Raw genomic sequence first — 25,674 nt, 5'->3', positions numbered from 1 at the left:
ACCACAGAGTCCAGGCCTTAGGCCCATTGATAATCGTTGGGATGTGTAAGGGAAGACTGTACACAATGGTCTGACTCTCCAATCATCAACACAAGATCTTGGAGAGAAACTATTATGGCTCTGGACTAAACTAAATGTTGTGACGTTGCAGAAGCTTTTTTTTTTTTAAATATGCAACAGCCATAATCAAATAATGTTAAATGTGAAAGTCCATGACTTCAAGTATTGTTTGCTTAGAGGGGTTGCCAAGAAAAAGCCTTTCCTTAAAATAAAATAAAAAAACAAACAAACATGGAAGCACAACTGAGGTTCGCTAAATTTCATCTGAACAAAACGTTGAGTTATTTGGATCTTTCTTTGGTTGTCTTAAGCTGCTTTGTGACAATGTTACATTGTTAAAAGCGCTATGTAAATAAAACAATTGAATTTAATTAATGTCCAGCAGTGCCATATATCGGGAAAACCAAACTGCATTTTATCATAAACACCTCATACCCACTGTCAAAGACTGTAGTGGATGGGTGATCATTTGGGCTTGTTTTGTAGTCACAGGACTTAGGCACCTTGCAATCAATAAGTCAACCATGAACAGCTCTGTATACCAGAAAATTCTAGAAGCAAATGTGAGGCCATCTGTTCAACAGCTCAGGCTTGATTGAAATTGGGCCGTTCAATAATCCAAAGCATGCCAGTAAATCTACATCAGAATGGCTGAAAACTAAAACAATTAAGGTTTTGAAATGGCCTAACCACAACCCAATTGAGAAGCTGTGGCGGGACCTTAAAGGAGCTGTGCATGTGCAAATTTTCAAATATTTTGGAACTCTGGAACTGGAACTGAAGCAACATTGTACAGAACAATGGGCCAAAATTCTGAACTGAAAATGAAAGTCATAATGGGAACAATTCCTTTAGGTTATTGCTGCTAAAGGGAGATCTACAAGCTATTTACTCAAGGGGTACTTAGTATTTTTCTTTTTGCCTTCACCTTTTTTTAAATAAATAATAGCATGGTGAAGTTATTTGTTGTTCGTCTGAGATTGTATTTGCCTAATACAAAGCCTTGCTACGATCACATGATTTGTAAAACACCTCCAAATAAAAGACTAACTTTTGAACCAGACTTGCGCTACAGAATGTTTATGGAGACGACGCCATTGACGAGAGCAATGTACACAGATAGAGGTAATTGTTTTAAGAAGGGCAAAACATTTTTAAGAAAAACCACCCCCGCAGTGGAAGACTGTCATGGAATCAAAAAGGATTCAAGAATTGCTCGAATGCATCCCTTGTGATGGGTACTATGTTGACTAGCACCTATGCTGGGATCAGTGTAAGCAATGACTTCATCTATACACAGAGCTCATATAAAGTATTATACTGGTTACTTATTATGCTAGCTAGCCATCACACTGGATTGTGGAAGTGACTTGTCATTGCACCTACACTAGGTCAACTGCATTTCTGATTACTAAATCCATTCTGTCCTACCCTCCACCACATGTCAGGCAAGTAGCCACTTGTGTGACTCGTATGGGATATCGACAATGGTGTGTTGGTGGGTAATAAAAAGAAAAGCAGATACTTACAGAGCCATCCGATGCACTTGCACCCACTTTGTCACCAGCTGCATTCCAACACACTTCAAAAATGCCTCCTGTTCCCCTGTAACTATGAACTAAAGCACCAGTCTGTGGAAACAATGAAAATTGTATTTAATAAATCACCATTCCTATTCCAAATGCTACATGTTAATTTAGCATTTTTTTTTAACCAATTGCCAAAACTAGATGCTGGATATAAATTTACCTATGTTTTATTTATATGTTTAAGGTTACTGCATGGGAAGTTGATCTTGGAGCTAAACTATTTGCTTTGGGTGAAAGCGCCATCTAGCGATCATTGTGTGTCAGCAGCAGCTTCCCATTCAAAACAATAGGCGGTCAAATGACCGCTGAACCGTGTTATAAGTAGGCGACACTGGCGCGGCGCTTCTAGTGTTAAAAAGGGTTTTTGCTACGGCGATTAAAGATTGTTGTTTTCTTCCCCACTTAAACTGAGGATTCTTAGGGTTGGTAGGAAATAAAATTGAAAAAAAAAAGAAAATATAATTATGGCAAGTCAATGTTTCATATCCATAGACAAAAGTGTCAATATCAATATCAATTCTGACAAATTGCCTAACATGCTGAAATACAACTAGGAAACACCATAATAACTATTTTGATTTGGCGATAAAGGAGACGCTCACCTGTGTGTTCCAGATGTGTACACACTTGTCGAAAGAGCCGCTAGCCAGATGGCGGCCGTCGGGGCTAAAGGCGACGCTGTACACTGGCTCCTGGTGTTTGGTTAATGTGTGAATGCAGATGCCTCGATCTACATCCCATAGTCGAACAGTGGAGTCAAAGGATGCACTGGGGACAATGAGAGGGACAACAGAAATAAGCAAAAACCACCATTACTCATTGTAATACATTACTGTGTGTGACAGTTAATAACACAAACCGTATACAGCCAAAATGTTTTACCTGGCAAGCATGAGATTGGCATTGGGGTTGTTGGTGCCAGGGCCAGTCGGGCTCCATTTTATAGTGTATATTTCTTTGCTGTGAGCTTGTAAGTCATGAACGCAAGTGTCCTGCTTCATACTCCAGATCTAAAACAATAAAAAAACCCTACAACTTCAGAAACCTAATAAAATGCAAGCAAGCAGTCTAGCAGTCAATATGTTTCAAGGGGGTATTTTATTATTAGTCTTCAATAACTTGTAGACTTTGGCAAAAAAGAAAAAAAAAAAAGCATTGAACCTGGAAATTTAATTTGTAACCTGTGTGTGGCTATTAATTGAAGCACGGTTTGACATATTTCTTGCTGCACAAAACAAATAGCCTACATTTTTTAAATGTAGTAGTGTAATGTAGTAATGTGAAAAAAACAGTAAATTCCAGACTTGATTTTGTTGGAAGAAGAAGATCCAGAAACATGTAGCAGCAACATTAATAGTAAACTTTTTACAGCCACACAAAAGTACTGTTGCCGAGTGTGAATACAGTCCATGACACAATGTGTAACTGATTAGTGCAGGTGTGCGGTGATAGTGGTTGTTGGGGGCAGCGGGGTGCTGCGTCTGACATTGAGCCTTACCTTCAGCGTCATGTCGTCAGAACATGATGCCAGCAGGTTACCAGTTGGATCCCATTTGATTGCATTTACTTCATTCTAGAGAAGAGATGAGGAAGAACATGGATGAGGATAATCGCACATTTTTTGGAAAAACAAAGCAGCAGCAAGGGGTAAGGACAAAGCTTACTGTGTGTCCTTGGAATGTCTTTATGGGTCGGTCCTGGCCCAGTTTACACACATGAATGCACATGTCTGTGCTGCATGAGGCGAACGTGTTGTTGCTCTGCCAGTCCACATCCAGAGCAGGTGCTGAGAGGGGAAATAAGAAAAAGAGAGAATTTGTGCTTACAAGACTATCTGCCCCAGGCTATCTTAGATCAAATACAACTTTGTTTCAGAGAAGCTGCTATATTAATGTCACCTCTTGTCCTGCATCTTCATTTTAAATAGCTCTACTCTAATTTAAAGTAGCAGGCTACAGCAAAGGAATTTATACAATAAATACCAACACTCAGCAATGCTGCCTACTCCAAATGTAATTTTATTCGGCTTTACCTGCTGCAGATGTAATTTAACAGGTTTGCGACTTGAAGCAAGAAATAAATTGCAATTTTCTGAAACTGAACAATAAATCTTAGATTTTACCAATAAAACACTGATCTCCTGTGATCTTGCAATTTACAGGAATTTCGAATTTCACATAAAAGTATTCACTAAAAGTGTTTTGTGACATATTTGAAATGTCTTTTTTGAAGTTACAGCAGTTTAGCAGCAGTACTTCATTCGATTTAGCGTTTTCACAAATCACTAGTCTAAGGAAGGCAGAAACTGTAGTCTGCATTACCAATGTTTAGTTGCTTCCTACTGGTGGAAAATTATATAGAAATTAATAAGTGTCTAACTTTTATACCATCTACATTTTAATTAAAACAGATAAGCGGCATTTCGAATGCCTGGTGGTTACCATATGCACACACTTTAGTTTCTGCCACAACAGGCTTGAATGCATCATCGTTCATCAGCATAGAGCATTAAAAAGCAATTTAATCTCCATATAGTTATCATTACCATTAGAATTATTTGCAAAAACTGTATTTGTTAGATCTGACTTTTTATTGTAGACCTAATATTGTGTGTTCTTTTCTGAAAATAAATATCATTTTTGACTAATTAACTGAAAATATCTGACGTCTTTGTCTTTGCATCACTACGAACACAGACGAAATGCACAGAAGAGTACCTGAATGGAAGGGAAACTGCTGCTTGGCCTCTCCTGTATGAGCATCCCAAATGATTGTTGTCTAAAAGAGACAGAAATATATAATTAAATGCTTTCAGCTAACAACGCGAATAAAACAAATACTTGCATAAATAATTCTCTGCATACCTTGTCTACACCAGCGCTAAGGATAAAATTTCCTTTCTTGTTCCATTTCAGCGCAAATATAGGTCCTTTATGCTGACCCAAGGTGCTGGCAAGATTACCTGTTAAAAAAGAAAAAAAAAAGCACTATTTGAGCATCACTAAAGAAAATAGCACTGGGTTTTTAAATAAAGCGGAAAGGAGACAAACTCACCATCTTTTGTCCATATCCTGGCAAAGCCATCATAAGAGCCTGTGGCTAGTAATGTACCCTCGCTCTGTGAAAATGGAATAACAGATATATCAAGCTCCCATCAGCCTTGAAAAACTAAAAGACAGAAAAATAGTGTGTGGTAAAAGCACAGGCTGTGAAACAACACTCACATTCCAGTCTAATGATGTAACGTCTTTGTTGCTGGGCACGTCTTGGCCTCCCTCTCGTATACAGTGCCTGAGCACGAGCTGTGTGGAGCTGCTGGTGCTGTTCTCACTCAGGTTCCATATGCGAGCTGTCGAGTCCCCGGACCTACAAATGCATCAAGAAAGTGAGCCGGAGTACAGAAGGAGGGGACACAACAAACAATCACAAAGGCAGCCAGCTAGGGGTAAAGGCAGGAACAGGAGGTAAGCGACTGACCCAGAAGCGAGAAGGTCGCTGACAGGGTTCCAGGCACAAATAAACACTTCAGACTCGTGCCCCCTTAACACCATAGCTTTGTTTTGAGGAATCTCCACATCTCCGTCTACCTCCATCATGTCTGCATGGTTATCTACAGAGAAAGCGACACATACAAGGGCTATTTAAAAACACAATCAGAGAATTTTATTTGTTTTAAACACTACTGAAAAAAAAAACAGAATAAACTATATAGCTTAGACTGAAGCTCACTAGGTAAGGCATGTGCACCGTTTTCTTCTCCGTTGGCGGTGTTCTCTCCATTTTTGGCGTTGCCCTGCATGTTTGTGCTGGAGGCTGGAGGTGCGGCGGCAGCTTGCTGCTGTGCCAGTTTGTCTCGGTAAGCCTGCTGACGCGTCTGAACAACGTCAGGCATCACAGCGTCGATCAGAGACAAAGATTCGATCGGCCGGCCATCAAATAGGGTGCCGTCCTGAATGCATAAGTGTAATACTCTCCTTACACAAAGGTCAAATTTAGGTCGGTTGTTTAAAAAAATAATAATAATAAGAGGAGGTCATAAGACTCATCTGCATTTTCTTGTAAAATATAAAATTATATATTTAACGTATAATACAATTATTTTAACATGGCATTTTGTAGTTTTAGGCGCAAGGTAAAAAAAAAAAGTCTGCTGCATGCTAATGCTATGCTATCAGTGCAATAACATTTATAGCAGATTTAATGAATGACAAATAAATACAGACTGTACGTGCAAAACTTTAGTAGTGATAATTATTCATTTATGCTTCTGTCAGTGTAGAACGTTCTTAAGTTGGGTCAATACCAAAATCAAAAGCCTTTTAATACAAACCATGCAAAGTAAATATCAAGAACTAACAAACTATACCTAAATATGAAGCCTTAAATAATATTAAGTATGGGCTTCCTTTGTAAGATTTCATTTGGAAGACATCTAAAGATTTTCCGTTAACCATAAGAGTGTAACACTGTAAAGTCTGAGGAGGAAAAGAAAGCAGAGCGCCATCTTACCTCATTGATACTGACTTCTGCCTCCACATACTGCAGGCCCTTCTGGATGATGGAGATGAGGGCAGCAGGGGGCACTAGGGCTCCGTTGATGTTGGACTGGCTGATGTGGCTCTCTATGCCAAACGTGAAGGCTGAATGGGAAAACCCTGCCAGCGGGGAGGAAAAAAAAAAAAAAAAAAAAAAAACATCAGTGCGCAGCTCTCATGGGGATCACCTTGCTCTCACTCTGGTCCCTCAGCGAAAGAGCACATGTGCTTTCTGATTACATGTGGCTTTGCTGTTTCCTTATAGATGCATGTATAAAAATTCAAATATAAAAGTAAAGAATAAAAAAACTGTGTTACCCTGATTACAGAATGAATTAGCAATCTGGTTATGGAGAAACAGGCTGTACACGTACCTGACTCCTGTAGGTATCTGTACACCAGAAAGTTGACCTCATCACTGCTTATGCTCATCTTTACACCTGCTTACACCATGAGGTCAGCACTCAGGATACAAGCCTGTGAGTGAAGAGCGAGACAGACACACATGACAGAAAGTCATTACAACCAGTCAATAAGTCAATAACCATAGTAGTAATGGGCAAAGTAAAAGCTGCAGATGAGAGGCCGCAGTATTATCTGAGTGTGTAAAATGTTTCATGCTGCTAAATGCAGTTAACAGATCTCCCTGCTGATAAGGGCACAAGTGTGTACACTTCTGCCACCGTTTAGTGCAGTTTGCTCTCTCCTGCACATCTGAATAACAATCTGCACTTCCACGAGCTGCCATTAACGTGTGGGGGCGCTGTTGTATCAAAATCAGAAAAAAAGGGAAAGCCAGGATTATGGCTAAGGGGGAGTGCATTTTTACATTAAGTTACTAGAAAATGTTTTGGTCTAGTGAATTTGCCTTTTACATTTGGCTTACACTAGAGTTGTCAGTGTGCTAATGAATAAGTGATCACACTCTGGGAACAAATGAATACAGAAAATTCGACCAGTTGCAGATAAGTAATATTTCTGTTCTTGTTAACAAATATGGATATTTTGTATTTAAGCATGACTATAATGTAAATGTAACCTTTACTTTGATCCCACTGAGGGATATATATCATAAAAACAACAATAATAGTAACACATACTGTTGTTACTCCAGCTCCAAAGAGCAAGCATCCTGCAACCACAAATCAATATGCCTAGAATGACTCACTGTCTTGTCAGTATGTGCTAGGTGCAAGTGTGATGAAACATCAGCTGCTGTTTTCCTGTTGAATTCAGTTTAAATTCTGAAACAAGCTACACAAATTTGCCACAAAATGTAGAGACGTACACAAGTAGAAATGAAAATCTAGACTAGTTTGTCTCTAAATGTAACTTTACATAAGTTAATAAGTAGGAATGTATTAATGTATCTACATTCCATCCTCAAACCTTACTGAACTGTCAAGTAATCAAAATTACATATATATACAAGAAATTGTTTTTCAACAGAAAACTCAAATAAGTTTTTTTTTTTTTATTTCTTGTGCCACAGCAGTGTACCAACAATATATAATAAATATAAAATCATACAGGTTTGTTATAGTGATAACATTTCTTACTATTTCTTAAGTTAACTTTGGTCTCAGAGTTCCCCAAAAATGTTTGATAAAGCTCGAGCCAAAGCACCTCTCGGATAATGCATTATTTTCATACTTCAACTCTCCTTATTTCACTTCTCCTCCTCTCTCTGTGTTCACCAAGAACAGCAGAGCTAAGCAACGAGGTGGGGGAGGGTACCTTCTTATGAGGTCACAATAGGGGTTAAAAAAAAAATCCAATTGTCTTCTTTTAAGGCCCTTGTTATAGATCTCGCCTTTAATGCTGCACGCTGAACTTGACTTAAAGAGAACACATGAAGTCTGAACGCAGAATTACACCATTTTTAAATTTAAAGTGCTTGAAGTATTTTTTTTTTTTTTTGCAACAAGCTAGACAGTATTATTGAATAAATGGTTGTGTATTTACTCTCTCAAAACTGTCACTTCTATGTCTCTCTTTAAATAACCAGTAAAATCACAGATTTAACCAAATATTTTATCGATGTTTATTCATTAGAGGTAAATATTTTAGCTGTGGACAAAGGTAGACTGTCAAATTAATTAATTTCATCCAATTTAATGTTTGTAAGTTTGTGAGTTACAAAGTTTCAGTTGGTTCTGAATCAGTAACTGTCGATTTAATGACTTGAATTAGTATCAGTTTAATTGAATAATTATAGTAAATACTACTATAAGCTCATTTAAATTAGAAAAGTGGTATTCTATTTATTGATCTGAGCAGCCATGTTCACGTGACATCATCTGCTAAACCTAAAGATTGAGGACAGCATCCTAACTTTTAGTCAGAATTTAGAAATTCTGGGGTAAAATCTTAAGTCAAACTCATCATTGGTTTCTGTCACTGACCTACACAATAGTAGCTGTAAATTTTTCTTCTCTTACTAGCCTCTTTTTGAAAAAACATTGCATTATTATTAATAATTTGCTGTGAAGGAGTTGTTCCTATAGACATGATTGTATATTACATTAAGCATGTTAAAATAACCCTATGAATTAATCAGCACTACTATCAGTTACCTTAACTGCTCTATCACCACCATAATAGCTACCTTTTTTTATAGTTTGTCAATGACGGCTTGTTTCATCATCTTCGTCGTCGTCTTCTTCTTCTATGTCTTTCGGCTGTTCCCTTTCAGGGACCGCCAAAGTGAATCATCTGCCTCCATCTAACCCTATTCTCTGCATCCTCATGTAAAACACTAAAATCCTGTACAAAATTTAAAGCTGCTTACGATGTTTAGTTACGATACCAAAAATTCAGTAATCCCCATGTTAAAAGAAACCAGCAATATTTTCTATCTGGTTAAATAATCAGTTGCAGCAATGTTTGTTTTTCAACTGATAGCAACTTGTGGGTGAAAATTGCTTCTGATAATCATGATGTATGTGTACTGCGGTACTGCACTTACATACCTCGTTCATCATTTCAAGTGAGCTTTTGTGTCATTATAACAGAGCTAAATTGAAAATGCAATTTGATTTGATGGGTCAGTTTTGATTCACCTTTTTAAAAAAATTTCGGTAAACATACAAACATTAAATTGTCTAAAATTAAATTAATTTCTTAAAGAAATACATGTCTGCATTTTCCACAAAGTACTTGCAAAACACTTTTTTTGTTTTGCAAGATTAGCGCGAGGTAAGATATTTGAGATTATGGGTGGTTGGTTTATTACTGCCACCTACTGGACTGGAGTGTGCAGCAGAAGAATGGCGGGGGGAAAATTTATTGTACACTACAAAATGTATAAATGCAAGTTACAAAGCATTTTAATGTTTACTAAACACTAAGCATTGAGTTACCTAAGAACCTGTAAAAATCTAGCTTGACGGACAATAAACTTTAGTGCTATTGAACTGAATCCTATAAAAAAAAATCACGATGCCAAAAGAACAAAAGTCTATTGAGTCTTATGATACAAAGGTCCATAATTTTATGTCGCTCACAACATTCCACACTATTTTTCTTCAGTATACTCATCTCATGTCAGGTTCATGCACGAGGATCACATGGTAAAGTTTATAGTCAGTAAACTCAGAGCAGAATACACATCATGAGCAAATGGTCTATACTGGCACTTGAATCAAACTGTATTAAAAAGCATATCGCTATTGCAATTTTAGCAGTATTTTCTTTTGTTCAGTCCCAATTTGCAACAAGTGACTTAACTCAACTGGTTGGGCTGTCTATTGCTGATCATAACCATTCATTACTTGGTGGCTGCATTATGATTCCAAATCCTTTACAAAATGACCATTAAATTAATTTCCCTGAAACCCTGAGTAGATTTGAGTAAGCTCACTTACAGTCTGAACAAACCTGAAACTGCTGGGTCAGACCCAATTTCGAGTTTCAACTTTAACATACATTTTCTATTATTATTAGGAGGGGGAAATAATCTAAATGACTCATCTGAAGTTTTGAACCTTTGTTTAGCTACAAGTCAGACCACATTCACTGGATGCCAGAAGCAAAATGATCTATTAGAGAGGCAATTTTATTTAGATTGGTTTTGTACTAAGAAGAAACTATTTGTATAGCTAATAAATAAAACTGTTTTCAACCAGATACTATTTAAAGGGTTATGCCATTTAATTTTTTTTAATGAAATTCAAAATGGGGAAATTCAAAATGTGTTAGAGACCATGTAAAAGCCTCTATTAAAATGTAGTTATATTAAAGGTGCAAATAATCGCATGATGAATAGCATGCGTCACACTTGCAGTAGTGGCTTGTTTACAGTTAAATATTTTTTGCTCTCTAGGTTATGCACAAAGGTCTATTATCATGACAATTTTTGGGTGTGGAGGTTTTGTTCTACTTTAAGAGAACACAGCTGTGGTGATAAAACACCTCTCTGATTATTCCCTCGCTTTCCCTTGGTGCAACTGACAACTTATAAATTTGAGATGTTTGCAGGAAACGGCTTCTTTAAGCCTGATCAGTCTTAACGTGGGATTTTATCTTAACATAGGAATTTTTAAAATGGAGGGTTGCTGTGACAACTAAACTAAACAAACCGATGGGGACAAAGTAAGGACTTGAAGTCGGCTCACTTCTAGTAAAATGAGCCTGTGTTTTTTAACCTTGATCTCAATAAACATTTATTAAACACACAAATGTAAACTAGGTTTCAGAGACAAGAACCAGTCAGATGGCGACATCTTGAAATCAATTTGTTTCATCTCACTTTGTAGTCAAATTAAATATCTGCAACAGTACAAATCCCTGTAACAGAGAGCTCATCTATATTATTGAGCTGCCGCATCATTGGCTGAGAGGACTCCCCTTTTCAATAAATGTTTCTCCAGGAGGCTCTCGAGTAGAACAGGAAAATCCACACACTTGTAAAGATGTTGTGTGAGGAAAAAACGTCCCACAAACTAGGCCACAACATTTGTTCAGAATTTTTGTGCATTCTTTTAAAGCCAATATTTAAAAAAAAAAAAGAAAAAAAAAACAAAACTATAAACTAATGCCAACGCACTGTATAATTCTGGTATCATTTGATCACTGGCGGAGCTCAGAGTGCAAGATAGTCGTTACAGTCTTGACAGGGTGAAATTAGGGAAGCCCAAATTAGATTCTTGAGAGATTATAAAAGCAGCATTGCACCATGTGGCTGCTCTCAGTGTGCTGTAGCAGCTCCCAGCAGCACGTCAGTGAATCGAGCTGAATGAAAATGATTGTGGCAAAAAACAACACTGCCACTTTAAAGAAGTTGCACAAAGGAAGAAAAAAAAAAGGTTAACCTTCACCTAATTCTCAAGGTTCGTCACACCTCTGTATTGAATGCAAGTTTACGTCAGCCTTTACGCAAAGCCTTTCACACACACTTCTTGTGACCAGCATGAACTCTGCTCACACAAACATCTGAAGGACTTACTACGCAATCCCTATTCCAAGTAACAGGTTTAGATAATTGATGGTAATATGTGAATCACTGACCACACTGAAAGTTACACTTTGGCAGCTGAAGCTGTTGGAGACCTGACCAACCTGCAACGGATACGTTAATTTACCGCTTTTTCAAATTACTTTAAGCAACAACAGTGGCTTTCTGCAAAACATTCCACATCTCCCCTCGTGGCATCTGACAATTGCGGCGTGTTCAAAGGAAAGACGGTCTGATCAGTCTGCTGGGAGAACAACAAGCGGTGCTTATTACATGTCACATACTAGCACATGCTGTCGTGATGGATTAAGTAGGATGTAGCACCAAACTACTTGTGATGCACCACGTTCTTTGAGGGGGAAAAAAAAAAAGAAGGGAATAAACCTACAGCCCTAGAGATAAACACATCACCACAGCTGACCTGCTTTAGGCTCCATCTTCATCAGTGCCAATTTGACCATGAAAGGAATATTACACAGTCAGGCAGAAATGGATTTCTCCCTCTGAGGCCTGGGTTACTCTTCAAAAATATACTACCGGCCTCACAGAGGTCAAAGTTTTCTGTTTGATTCTGCCAAAAAACAAACATGCACGAATAAAACCCACATATCTCACTTATGAACTGCCAAAGACTACCGTTATATTGCGTGGAGAAAAAAAGAAGAAAAAAAGGCTGAAGGGGAATTTTTGTTTCGTAACACTATGTACCATACAGCTTAGAAGTTCCTAGTAGATGCTGTCAGTGTGAGTGTGTGTGTGTGTGTGCGTAAGGTCAGGAGGGCTATCATGATATCAAAATTCTGACTTAAATAAGTTAACAGGTACACTATTGTAAGTAAAGATGCACCAGCCAATCAGTTTTTTTTTAATCCAAATCAGCCATTAGCATTACTCAGATATATTTGATCCTGCATCAATCACAAACTGGCTTTCAAGTGTTACAACAGAGATTGAGAGTTTATTTGTGTTTATCGCTCTACAACAGTAGGAGAAACCTGCACACATACACACCACAAGTAAAATGCAGATATACAGCAGGGTCTATAAGTATTTCCACATTAACACAGCTATCTTATTTTAGTCGCTGCACACCATCACAACAGATTTTAACCAAAGCAATCAAGATTCGATTTGTTTTAAGAACTACGGGCATTTCCCCCACCACAGTCCCTATATGTATACATGGCAATTGACTGATAATATACATTTAGCAGCAAACTCAACATGCAGTCCAAAGAGTAATTCATACAAGTGAAGAAGACCATAATTATTGGTTTATTTAAAAGATGCACTGGTGAGATCAGCAACACCAAGAGGCCTGAAACAACTGAAGCAAACAATAAAGCAAATGCTCCCAGAACTCTCTTCCTGGCTAGATGTTGTGAGCCATGTAGGCCATGCAGACGAGCGCACATACACGATAAACGGTATGTTATTTAAGAAAATGGAAAAAAAAAAAAAAAAAAAAAAAAAAGATATCCTCCCATAGCTAATAAGCACAAAGGGTTTTACCTTAAGACGAAATCACTAAAACACTCAATAACACATGGGTAAGATTAGACAGAGCTTTGAAAGAGAACGTCTTAAGCTTGCCCAGTTCTGGAAGAAGGCTGATGGTCAGATTTAATGTTGGGATTTGATTAATTTTTATAGTCTTGTAACTAGAGTCCTTTAAATGTGATGCTTTTACTGTCAGTGTCTCCAAATGGTTTGCCCTTGAAAGGCTGCGCATAAAAGTGTGAACACATGGAACCGTGGTGTACCGGTCAGACCGTACACCTCAGGAACATGAAGCCTGTGGCTAGAAAAGTGGACGGAAAAAAATAATAAAATCTGCAGTGTGTACAGACTGTGGGTTGCACATCAGAGGCTGAAAGCAGCATCCTTACCTTTGTAACAGCACCAGTCATTTCTAGGAAGAGGAGTACATGTAGGATGTGCAGGGAAAAAAGAAGACTCAAGAAACTGTTAAATAATCTGGGGAAATGTGTAGCAACAAATAAAGCCTACACTTTGTACAAACCAACACGACTTGGTGTGACTTAAAGATCCAAAAAAGCATCCACGAAAAGCCTTTTTTTGGTCTTTATATCCAAAACCCACACATGGTATCGGCAGTGGTATTTGAGTAGGAATGTTTGACTCCTGCTTGGGTGAGGAGAGGCCTCTTTCAGTCAGGGGAACACATGTTATCTCCAGAATACAGGTGGAAGACAGATCAAGGGAAAGACAGTCCCATGGCTCCTCTTCAAAAGAGCTCAGAAAAAAAAAAAAAGAAGAAAAAAAAAGAAAGCGTGACTTTACGCAAAGAATAGAACCTCTGTAGATACTTGACATGGCTGAATTCCTCGAAGACAGAATGGAAATATGGATAGTACCTTCTTGGTTATGCACGCTCCAGGCTTCTGTAACGAGGAATTTATGCATGCGGCATGGCGCTTTACTTCAATAAACAGGCTAACTTGCAACAGAAGGAGAATAAAAGCACTGGAAGGCAACGCAAGAAAAGGCTTTATGTTTTGAAGCTCTGGTGCTTGGTTAATAACTAGTCATCTTCGGACACATAAAAAAAATTATCCCCGTTCAAGAAATCTATGATTTCTTCGTATCTCTTATCTGTTTATTTGTAGTGTGGGTGCAGAGTTTTACTAGCATGCCATCATGGAAACCGTACTGCTTTTTATACAAAAATCAATCTCTGCCATCATGCTTGGCCTTCCCATTTACCATCAAGGACACAACAGGGTAATTTTGACTCAAATTCTACCTGCCAGAGCAGTGAGAGGTGCCTACTTATCAGTCCTGGTGTAAACATGAATTTTCCAACGGAGACAAACTGGTGAAGAAACCACAGAGCACAATGGGGATTCGAAACTGAAAAAAAAAAATCAATGTAATGTAAAACAGTAACCTGTTCAGATAACAGAATCTCACAGTCATGAGGACTCACATGACAGAGCAATATGTGCAAAAATAATGGCCTCTATAGAATAAACTCGCTAGACCTTTTCAGTAAGAGATGATTTATTTATTTTTTTATTTCCAGAGAAGCACCTTACTATAAATCGCTTCAGCTCATCTGAAAAACTTCCGCAGTTCTTAGATGAACTTGATCTCTTCACTCAACCTGCCCTAGTGAGAGTAAAATGAGCTAATCTCCCCCTCCGCCGCCAATCCACACATATATACACACGCACACAAACCTTAGATGCCCACCTCCCCACCTTGCCCAATGCCGAGTGGACAGACGGAAGGCAAATAAAAATTGATCATTCCCTCCCTTCACCGCTGTCCTAAGGGAGTAATCAATGATAAATTAGGTTCAATCTCCAGCAGTCAGCTCTTATCATATCTCTTATCTGCAGACAAGCCAAGTGAACTTAGACCATTTCCAGGAAATCCCCTTAACTTTCACACAAAAGAGAAATGACTAAATTTAAATCCAGACATCTACTAGTCTATGAGCAACAACAATTCTTCAGCAGTTAGCTATCTCAATCGAAACCGATAAAGCAACCACATTTAAATGAATGTTTGCAGCTTGTAAAAATTAACTGTTGACCTATTTTTCCTGCCTGCCAAACACCCTTATAGATCCCAAGATGTTTTTTTTTTTAGTTATATTCCATCATCTGGAGAAACTGACGAACATTATAAAACTCATACACTGAAACAAATAAATAAGCACAGTTCTGTGCAAAAGTCTTAAGTCTTTTTCTTCCTCTAATTCTTATTAAATTATGTATACTGAATGAAAGAAAGGGGAACAATAGTTTTACTGTAATGTAGAAAAGTGCCTAAAGAGACTTTTTTTTTTTTTTAAATAACTGGTCGTTTATATAACAACCTACGCAGCAACCTCATTTCCCCTCTCAGCTATTCCAACCACTCAGTATTCAGCCTCACCAGTCTACGTATCACTGGCCTGATCATCTCTCATCATCTGCACCTCTCTCACTGATTCATGCCTTAAGTTGGAAGTTTTTTTTTATACTTAAATGATTCATAGGTCACTGTGTGGCTTGACAAACAGACAAAAATAAAATAAATAAAAAAAACATTCCTCTAAACTTCCTCTCAAACGAATTTTGGCCTTAAGAATTAAAATTTTTGCAAGAAATTTGCATTGCCAAACAAACCATTTTCGGCAACTTAACCAAATGCCGGCTAAGTTGTGCGTATGACCGGGAGCCACCCAAAACTTTTTTATGTCAGTGAAAACCCAAGCAAAGTGTGTTTTTTTTTTTTTTTTGCATTTTGTGTAAGATTTAGTGAAGACATAGCACCATGGATCAGAGAAAGTTGGCAAGACGAAAAGCTAATAAAGAAAGGCGATGCCAAGAAAAATCATAAATTAAGGTGAGGTGAGGTTTAATATCTATTTATTTTATATATTTCACTTTATTTACATGTATTTTCTAGGTCTGATGCAAAGATATGATTATAGTGTTGAAAATTTGTAATTATTTCAGCGGCTGGAACGGATTATCTGCATGTACATTATTTCCTATGGGAAAATGCGTTTCACAATACAAATTTTTCACCTCAAGAACTCCCCACCAGAACATATTGAATTCGTAAGTTCAGTACCGTGTTTTCTCAGTCATCTGACTATCCAAGTTAAACGTGCTATTATCTTACACATGCTGCGATTATAAAAAACCCATTAGGATTTTTAAAAAATAGTGATGCATTAAAATTTCTAAATAAATTACATGCATTAACACATTTAATATTAACCTTAATATTTATTCATATTTATATATAATCCAGGCAAATCTATTTATTATTTTTATCGAAGATTACAATAAACTAAATCTTCCGTAATACAATAAACCATAATCTTTCAAAAACTTTATCATGTTTCACATTCAACTCCAGAACTGGCAGAAAGATTACTAATAGGAGACGAGGAAGGGTTTAGATTAAGATTGCATGTGTTATTTATTGGCAGGCGATAAATTAACATTTGCTAATAAATATGATCCACAACTCAAAATGTCATGTATTGTTTGCAAAAGTATGTATTTGCCCAAAAGCTTAGGATTATTTTTATTTATTTTTTTTGCCCTACAAGACATGCACAACTTTAAGACATTTCCACTTTTAAAATGAAAATACTTTCCTGGTAGCAGAAGAAAAAAAGAATTAAAAAACCACAAACTCATGTGCTTACCACAGTATCAAGTATTTTTCCGCGATGCAAACGATTTATAAGGGTCCTGTCCAGGTGTCTCAGCACCTGCAATAGCACAAATATGGGTGGGAAGAGGAGGCGAGAGAGAGAGAGGGAGAGAGAGAGAGAGAGAATATTAAACATCTGGACCATATAGGTCAGCGCATTTACTAAAAATAACTAGGCAAAAATATGTCTTAGAATTAAACAGACATATAAGTAACATTCAAGCAAACCACTGACTCAACCCATAGTATGAATGTCACAGTAAAGTACAGTAAAGATGTGTTTGTCTTTTGTTTATTACAGGCAATGTATGGTGCATTAGTAGTGCATAGAAAATCTTGTGGGAATCCTGTGATGTTAATATTGTATTTTACTGTATTTTATGTTAGATAAAATATTAAAATCACTACGAAGATTAAGGTCATTACGTACCAATGTCAGACCTACAAATAACAGACAATCAATCCTAAAAATGGCTTTAAATGCTATGGAGAAGTCTATTAGAGTTAATTTAATTAAGTATGCCGCTAACACAACACACACACACACACCCCTACCTCCCACTTTTACCTTCACAGACACACACTCGTTCCCTCTTTGCTACACAGAAACACTGCTCTGTCGCGATTCTTTTTAAAGGTAAAGCGCAGGTTAATTTGTTTTATTTTTACTTTACAGCAGTGATTCTGTGTGTTTACAAATTTTGTTTTGTTTATGAGTGTTCTGAAATATGAGCCCGCTTCCGGGACAAAATATGTTCGTAATCCAAGGTTCCACTGTATATATGTGGCAGATGTAAAGCATACACGTCTATGTTTTTTGTGTTAGACCATTTTAATTTTATTATTATTATTATTATTAATATTATTATTATTATTATTATAACAGCTCAAGAAGCAACATGTTTGTGCATTTCTAAAGATTTTAGTTCTGTTTTTGAATAAAGGGTTGGAAATAACTGCTTTTCTTTTTTTCTTTTTTTTTCGATTCATTGATTAATCGAAAAAATAATCATCAGATTAATCGATTATTAAAATAATTATTAGCTGCAGCCCTAAAATATTGGTATCTGGTGCACTGCAGTGTCTATTCTTTGTACAATTCACGAGAGCTACTTCCATGATTTGTTCGCATCTACAAATGTCCATAAAACTACAGTCTGTTCTATCTGCCAAAATTTGTAACTCGAATGTTTGTAAGTTGAGGACTTACTGTACTTATAAAATATAAAAACTGACATTGCGGTCAATATAAAACAATCCTTTATTAATTTCCTACAATCACACCTTACACAAAATGTCTACATCTTTAAACAATATCACACTTAAAAAAAATTTAACTTTTTATTACTTCAACATGAAATTACAATTAATAATGCCTTATTTATTCAGTATGTTCCTCTGAGGATTTGATTCGACAGGAATGTGTGTGAATAAAGTTAGAAAGTGCATATCACCCCATATATATTATGAATATATTTTGAAACAAAATATGGGATGTGACAGTACTGTTTGTATTTGTTTACTTTGATTGTTTCATTACATGACAGCACTTCCATGAATCTTTGTTACATTTTACATTTCTCTTAACTTTCGCACACTCCACATAACCTCTCCCCCTCCACCAATATCTCTCTCTCTCTGCGACTGCATGTAAACCTGGTGCTCATGACTTGATAGATTGAGAGACAGAATGACACCACAAAGTCACGAGAAAAATACAATGTGTAAAATATTCTTTAGAGCACAGTATTATCAGCCCTCTAAACTGCAGCACAAGGAGCCTTAAAAGCCCAAACAGTCTTCTGCTTCTATCCCATGCCACACTGATGTCTCGATCATCGACATATTTAACTTTACATCTACTGACTCTAGAATATTTGAAAAATAAAATGAACTTTTTTATGGTATAATTTTTTCTTAAAAAGCTCTTTATTTGGGGTTGTGAGCTAAACAGACTATAAGATGAAGCTTGCTGTAAATTTCTACCCTAGGGTTAAAGCACCCCTTTTGCTTTTTGTTTCAAATCAAAAGTATCAATCTGGGTCAGTTTTGTTTTAGACTAACAGGCATGAAAGCACCTTCGGAAACTCCTGCACTGGTGATGTTATTTTTAGGAGCTGTGTGGTCGTTTGTGGGGGGGGAGAAAGGTTGTCTTTTAAAGGACTTATACACAATCACAGTGCAAACTGGGTTACGTTTTTGCTATGAGCTACATGAAGAAAAAAATAAATGTACACGACCTACGTCGTTTTGCATCTCGCGTGGTGCTAAGGTCGGGATGAATATCAACGCTGAATGAACTTCACAGAGAGGTGCCTTCCGTTTGATTTACATAAATTTGGGCATCGTCTGATATTATCTGACGTGCCAGCTCGAACAGTAAAATCAGTTACCTTGAGACTTGCTTCATCACCCTGGTTTTGTCAAAACACATTCACTGTGTGAATATAACGCTATTAAAATAAAATCTGAGAGATGGGTCTGCCTCGGATTAAAATGTCCAAAAAAAAACAGTCAAGAAGCATTTATCTCAGACACTTTTCTCCGCTGGCAGTTGGGGCCGATAAAGGCAGACTTCACGCTGAATTTTGAAATGATCAATGATGCTGCCGTTTCCACACATTCTGTCAAACGAACCAGAATGAAAAGCATTGACATTTCATCAGTTACGTAATCCACTGTCACAACACCAACGCCATTTCACTTCCAGGCTCGCTGTTTTATATAATAATAATAATAGTAAAATAAATACATACATACATAAATATTTCTTGAGGTTCCGCAGTTAGTCATAAACGATTATGTAAACCATCAATGTGAATTATTCTATTTCATGAGTTGTGTACTTAAATGAAACATGTTGTGTCAGACCATCCACACCTCTAATTCTCTAAATGAGAAGCAGCAGCGCTCCTACTTACTGCACCATGCAGCTCGTGTACGCAATACAGTTTTCTGCTTAAGCAGTTATAAATATATCTAATCACATACTTTGGATGGAGCGACGGAGAAAGATCCAGTTTAATCCACAGATTTCATGCTGTCTGCTTCTTTGTTTAAAATAAATTCTGTCATTCAACTTGTAATGTAATGAAAGAATCATTGGTCCTGTCTCACAGGAAAAAAAAAATAAACGTAGAGTGCTTACTCACAGTTCAGCAATTATCGTTATCGTAATCTAATGTTATCGTTATAATTGTTAAATATATTTTAATTTATTACCCACTTTTTTAGGTTGATTATTCTTTTAAATCAATAAATAAATTAATAACCACCTACTTAAATATTTATTTTTGCTCCCTAAATAAGTAATCACTAACTTAATCACTACACCTAAGTATTTCTGTAATCCCCTGAAATCACCCCACCACTTCACACACACAAACAGGCTTGGAATACATGTTGTAAAATGAACGGTGTGGTTTCCTCAGCAGAGAAAAACACCTAAAGTGAAATGGCTGAGTGAGTGAACGACCGCAGCGTTTGGCCTCAATAGTCTCTTGTCTTGGGCAGAGGCGCCTGTAGAGAGATACTTTGGGATAAAAGCCACTTCCTTCATATGAGCAGCTCCCAAAGAGTCTCTTGCCTCTCTAAGGCTTCTTTGTGAAGCCGCACCTGCTGAATAGACGGCATGTTCTGGCTCTACGGTTTTCACACTAACACAGTTGTAACGATTAAACATCCAGGGCAACAGCACTAACTTTCTTTTTTTTAAATCCCCATTTATGATTTTTAACAGTGAGCTAATTACTTTAGTGAATTTATATCTCACATTTGTAAGACCATGTAGTATGTGCATGTGTGTGTGTCAGTATCTGAGTGTGTGTGTAAGCACGTGCACACACACACACACATATATATACATATATATATATATATATATATATATATATATATTTTTTTTTATTTATTTATTTTTTCCGCGCATGAGTTGTGTGTCTCACAAAACTGCCGGTTAGGATATAAGGTGCATCTGTTCCATAAACTATATGAGAGACACAGGACTTGAAAACAACTTCGTGTGAAATGGCATTATGTTGCATGATATAACTAAAAAACTATACAGGTACAGTCAGTATTAATAGGCTGAAGCATTTAAGAGTTTATTTATTGGGATAAACATCTGGAGCGTTGATATTATTGGGTTATGTTGAGTAATCATTTTAAATGTCGCAACTGACCTCAACTGAGACTTATTACTTTTGACATACAAAAGCAAACACTAAGAGGTTAAGGATTTTATTTTCTCTACACTGTCACGATACCAAGGTAAAATTAAAACTGATTATTTTATCGGTATCACCTGCCAACTTGCGGAGCTAAGCAGTTTACCGTAAGTGTGCATAATCACATGTTAAAATTCATGAATATAACCTAATAGGAGCGAAACGGTCCACTTCTCCCCATCTCACAGAAACAATAAATAAGGTATGAAAATGTTCGAGTAATAAATATAAACCTAAATATTTTTGCGGAAAATTGGCAAACATGGCCGATTTTAAAACTTTCAACTAGGACTGAAAATTTCATACGGTTTAAAACATAGTTGAACATACTAGGAATTGATAATCGATTAACCACATCAATAACTAATGACGAGATGCAGTGAGTTTTAAAAGGCTTTAATTTGAAAATAAATAAATAAATTGGAGATAAAACTGTGTTTTTTTATATATATACATATACACATACATACACATACATACACACACACACACACACACACACACATACACACACATACACACACACACACACACATATATATATTATATATATATTATATACACATACGTATATTTCTGTGCGTGCGTGTGTGTGTGTGTGCGCGTGTGTGCAGAAGTGGAAGGCAACAGTACATTTACTCCACTATTTCACTTTAATATTTATCTGTACTTCAGTTAAGTAGTTTTATAAGAGGTTATTTTTTACTCTTACTCCACTACACCGTACAGCAAATTTGCTGTATTTTTACTTAACTTAATTTCTGCGCTGTTGTGTTACCTAACCACCGTGGTGTAAAGTATTTAAAAAGAGCCTTTCGTCACTTGCTGACGGATATGCGTAAATGTGTGACTTGCCTTTTCATCACGACACGACTTCTAACGGAACAGGTGTGCGAAATCAGAAGCAGAACTGATGACAGTGACAAAAACAGCATGTTTACAAATTCGGTGTTAATGTGAGAAAGACTACTGTAAGGTAATACAAGCTCAGTACTTTTGATACTTTAGAAAAATCTGAAGCCGAGTTTTGTGCTTTTGCTCAAGTAGACATGTAAATGGAGGACTTCTACGTTTGCCTGAGTAATATTTTCTCTACTTCTACCTCAAGTGCAGGGTTTTGTCTGGTTATATGTAAAAATCCTGTTGTAAATACTTTCTTTTCTTCTACTTTCATTTCTTCTCTGTACTTTTTTAAAAACATGGTGGCTAAAAATACCATGCTAGACGCTGCATGTTCCCTGAATGGCAAGCGCATACTTTTGTGTACAAGTTAATCGATAATTTGAGCATAAACATTAACAGTTAACAGATTTTTAACTTGTTAAATTCTGAATCGAATAGTTAATCATTAACATCTCTATTTTTAACATGTCTGTACCTTTCAGTTTTCCCATGCATCACTGCAGAAGAACAAAAATATCACACTGAGACTGTAATTGCGGCTGCGCATATCTACTTTTGCGCAGCCGCCAAAATATTCTACTGATATTACTACTTCCAAATGTGCTTTTATTTGTAATATATACCGTATTTGCAAGGCCTAGTCCAAATTAGCACGTAAATTTTAAATGGTTCCTGAACACAGGAAATATGAAAATGAAAGAAAGCAGCATGGCGTGTACACACACTGTGCGTGTGGCACTTGACCATGTCATTTCCTCCATTTACATCATTTGTTTTGACACAGCAGTCAAACCAAGTGTGAAAAGATATGAGAAACTATCACTTTAACAGCCATCTTGAAACTGTGATCACATGGCAATCCATTATACTTTATTGTTTTTAAAATGCAAGAGTTGTCTAATTCACAAAACAAAAAAAAAATTTAATCTTATTTCAAAACATTTGCAACAGGTTCAACCTTTTACCAGCAACTTCATTTCAGCAACTAAGAAAATTGTATTTAAGTTCAATCAAACTTTTTAAAATACTAACTTATAGTTAGTTTCTATATAAGCAGTGTACAAGCAAAAATTATCAATGAAAAAAATTATGAATCATCATGAATATACACATTTTCCCCAGATTTTTTAAAATTCTTTTATACTTTATGACCAACTAAGAAACATGAACATTGTGTTAGAACTACCAGAAAACATTTACTTGTTGAGTGGTGAATAACAACACTGGCCATTCACACAAAACTGTCTCAGAAACACTGAAGCGACCCCATTCGAAGGCAGCTAAAGACGAGAAACAGCAGAGGGAAGCAGATGTCAAATTAATTTAATATTTTAGTGTACTGTGCAATAACTTTTTTTTTACAATTACAATTTGGATTGAACGGCTTGTAAAAAGAAAAAAAAATGACTGCTTGACCGTATCGTGCATTACAACTACTTCATTCAAGAACTGCGTGAAAGGTCTTCAACAAAGAACTCTCGATTAGAACTGTGTGGAAAAAAAATAAAGCGCTGAAAATCTGATACATAAAAACAAGCAGTTGCTCAATGGGACTAGGGCTGCAACTAACGATTATTTTGATAATCGATTAGTTGGGCGATTATGTTTTCGATTAATCGATTAATCGGATCAAACCTACCCGCTTCTTTTATTTAATATTTCGCTTATAACTATTAAAAAAAAAAAAATTAGGGTGTTATTTATGTATAAAAATAAACTTTTAAAAATGCAAAAGCCACATAAAGAGTTTAATAATCTTTAATTTTGACATTTTAAACCTTAAATGAAATGTAGTATATAATATATACAGTGTATATATATATATATATATATATATATATATATACATATATATATATATATATATATATATATATATATATACATATATATATATATATATATATACACATATATATATATATATATATATATATATATACACTCAACAAGAATATAAACGCAACACCCTTGTTTCTGCTCCGATTTTTTATGAGATGGACTTAAAGATCTAAAATTAATTCCAGATACACAATATTCCCATTTCTCTCAAACATTGTTCACAAATCAGTCTAAATGTGTGATAGTGAGCGCTTCTGCTTTGCTGAGATAATCCATCCCACCTCACAGGTGTGCCACATCAAGATGCTGATCTGACATCATGAGTAGTGCACAGGTGTACCTTATACTGCCCACAATAAAAGGCCACCCTGAAATGTTGGAGAGAAATGGTAATATTGTGTAACTGGAATGAATTTTAGATCTTTAAGTCCATCTCATGAAAAATCGGAGCAGAAACAAAGGTGTTGCGTTTATATTTTTGTTGAGTGTATATAGTTTAAAAAATACACTGATATATTCAATTGATAAGATATAAACAGCTAAAATAATGTAATTTTGTATAATAAAATGATGTATGCATAAGTAAAACCACAGTAAATTACAAGTTAACTTTGTAGTGGACTATAAAAAAAACTGTAGAAATGCAAAAATCTAATAGTCACAAATATACTGTTATTTGCATCGCTGAAAACCACAACAATCACTAAATGTAATATTCAGTTATTTGCAACGTGTAAATTAAACTAATCCGAAGTAGCGCCATTTAACTAATCACTATTGCTCATGAGGTGATTGCGCAATGTGATGCTAGCGAGTAGCACGTCAACAGATCGAGCGCGACTGTCCCGAAGTTAGCAACTTTTACACGATGAGATAGTTTTTACTGACCCTGCTGACGTTTCGCCATCCGTAACACCAACATGTTTTCTTTTTAAGGGTTCGTGCATGACATGCCGTGAAAGCTCTGTCTTGCATAGCGTGCAGGTTACCGTCTTCTTACAGGCGTTTAATGTAAATCGCTCCCATACCTTGGAGGACACGGGGCGCGCGCTTTTTCCTGCAGACGCTTCTGTAACCTCCATTGCGCGAGCGGCTGTGTATCTGTGCTTCTTGTGGTCGCGCGCCTTAGTGACGTAAGCAGCCCAACTAATCGATAACGGCATTCGTTGACAACGAATTTCATTATCGATAATTATCGATTTTATCGATTAGTTGTTGCAGCCCTAAATGGGACCTGAAGATAATAACGTTAATAAACAAATCTATAAGGATTGATTAATCCAATCAACCTCATTCAGGATAATTCAGCACTAATCTGTAGTCACTCGATTTTTTTTTATACACAATGTCAAACTATTTTGCAAACAAGTTTATCGCTGATTGTTGCAACAATTATTTATTTTTAAAATAATACAATTTTAGAGCACTGAAACCATAGGAACACTCTTTAGACTTACAAATGTTACGGTTGTCAAATAAAGGCCAAACAGTACTTCAACAGTAGGATCCCTGCATACAGACATCATGCGAAAAACACACTCACACCTATTAATTCGTTTCCCAAACTAATCAGTAATTCTACTTTAAAAAGAAAAAAAAAAGTTACTTGTTTGCTGTTTAAACTGGTTCCCACGATGCACATGGAGGAAAATGAAAAGCAAAATTTCTTTGTCCGAAGAATATGTTAGGCTGAAAGTGTCCTCTTAAAGTGATTTCGTACATTGGTCAGAAATAAGCAAAATAAAAACCTACACAAAGCTCTCTCAACTGTACCAGACTCAATCAGGTATGGAGAATGTGGAGCTAGTGGCTAGATAAACTCATCTATAATGTTTTGTGTTCTCTGTTCATCAATCTAAACAGTGCTATAGCTAAAGTTA

At 36.4% G+C, this 25,674-nt stretch overlaps 1 protein-coding gene across 3 annotated transcripts in view; it reads right to left on the bottom strand.

Moving 5' to 3' along the window:
- The window catches only part of tbl1xr1a (TBL1X/Y related 1a), a 70,978-nt gene that overhangs the window by 871 nt on the left and 44,433 nt on the right, over positions 1 to 25,674 (bottom strand). For 2 of the 3 annotated variants that reach the window (XM_053512863.1, XM_053512865.1), the window contains 14 exons: positions 16,816 to 16,881; positions 6,559 to 6,661; positions 6,159 to 6,304; positions 5,379 to 5,598; positions 5,127 to 5,259; positions 4,874 to 5,015; positions 4,704 to 4,767; positions 4,514 to 4,611; positions 4,367 to 4,427; positions 3,314 to 3,435; positions 3,148 to 3,222; positions 2,532 to 2,659; positions 2,252 to 2,417; positions 1,590 to 1,691 (listed from right to left, as the gene is read on the bottom strand). In XM_053512863.1, coding sequence (XP_053368838.1) covers positions 1,590 to 1,691; positions 2,252 to 2,417; positions 2,532 to 2,659; positions 3,148 to 3,222; positions 3,314 to 3,435; positions 4,367 to 4,427; positions 4,514 to 4,611; positions 4,704 to 4,767; positions 4,874 to 5,015; positions 5,127 to 5,259; positions 5,379 to 5,598; positions 6,159 to 6,304; positions 6,559 to 6,616 — 1,515 coding nt within the window. In that variant the 5' untranslated portion in view covers positions 6,617 to 6,661; positions 16,816 to 16,881. The remainder of the gene's footprint in view (positions 1 to 1,589; positions 1,692 to 2,251; positions 2,418 to 2,531; positions 2,660 to 3,147; positions 3,223 to 3,313; positions 3,436 to 4,366; positions 4,428 to 4,513; positions 4,612 to 4,703; positions 4,768 to 4,873; positions 5,016 to 5,126; positions 5,260 to 5,378; positions 5,599 to 6,158; positions 6,305 to 6,558; positions 6,662 to 16,815; positions 16,882 to 25,674) is intronic. The other variant, XM_053512864.1, reaches the window with a different exon arrangement.

The sequence above is a fragment of the Clarias gariepinus genome, chromosome 15 (genome assembly GCF_024256425.1).
Source record: "Clarias gariepinus isolate MV-2021 ecotype Netherlands chromosome 15, CGAR_prim_01v2, whole genome shotgun sequence".
Classification (NCBI taxonomy): domain Eukaryota; kingdom Metazoa; phylum Chordata; class Actinopteri; order Siluriformes; family Clariidae; genus Clarias; species Clarias gariepinus.
This window is presented reverse-complemented; position numbering and strand designations above follow the sequence as displayed.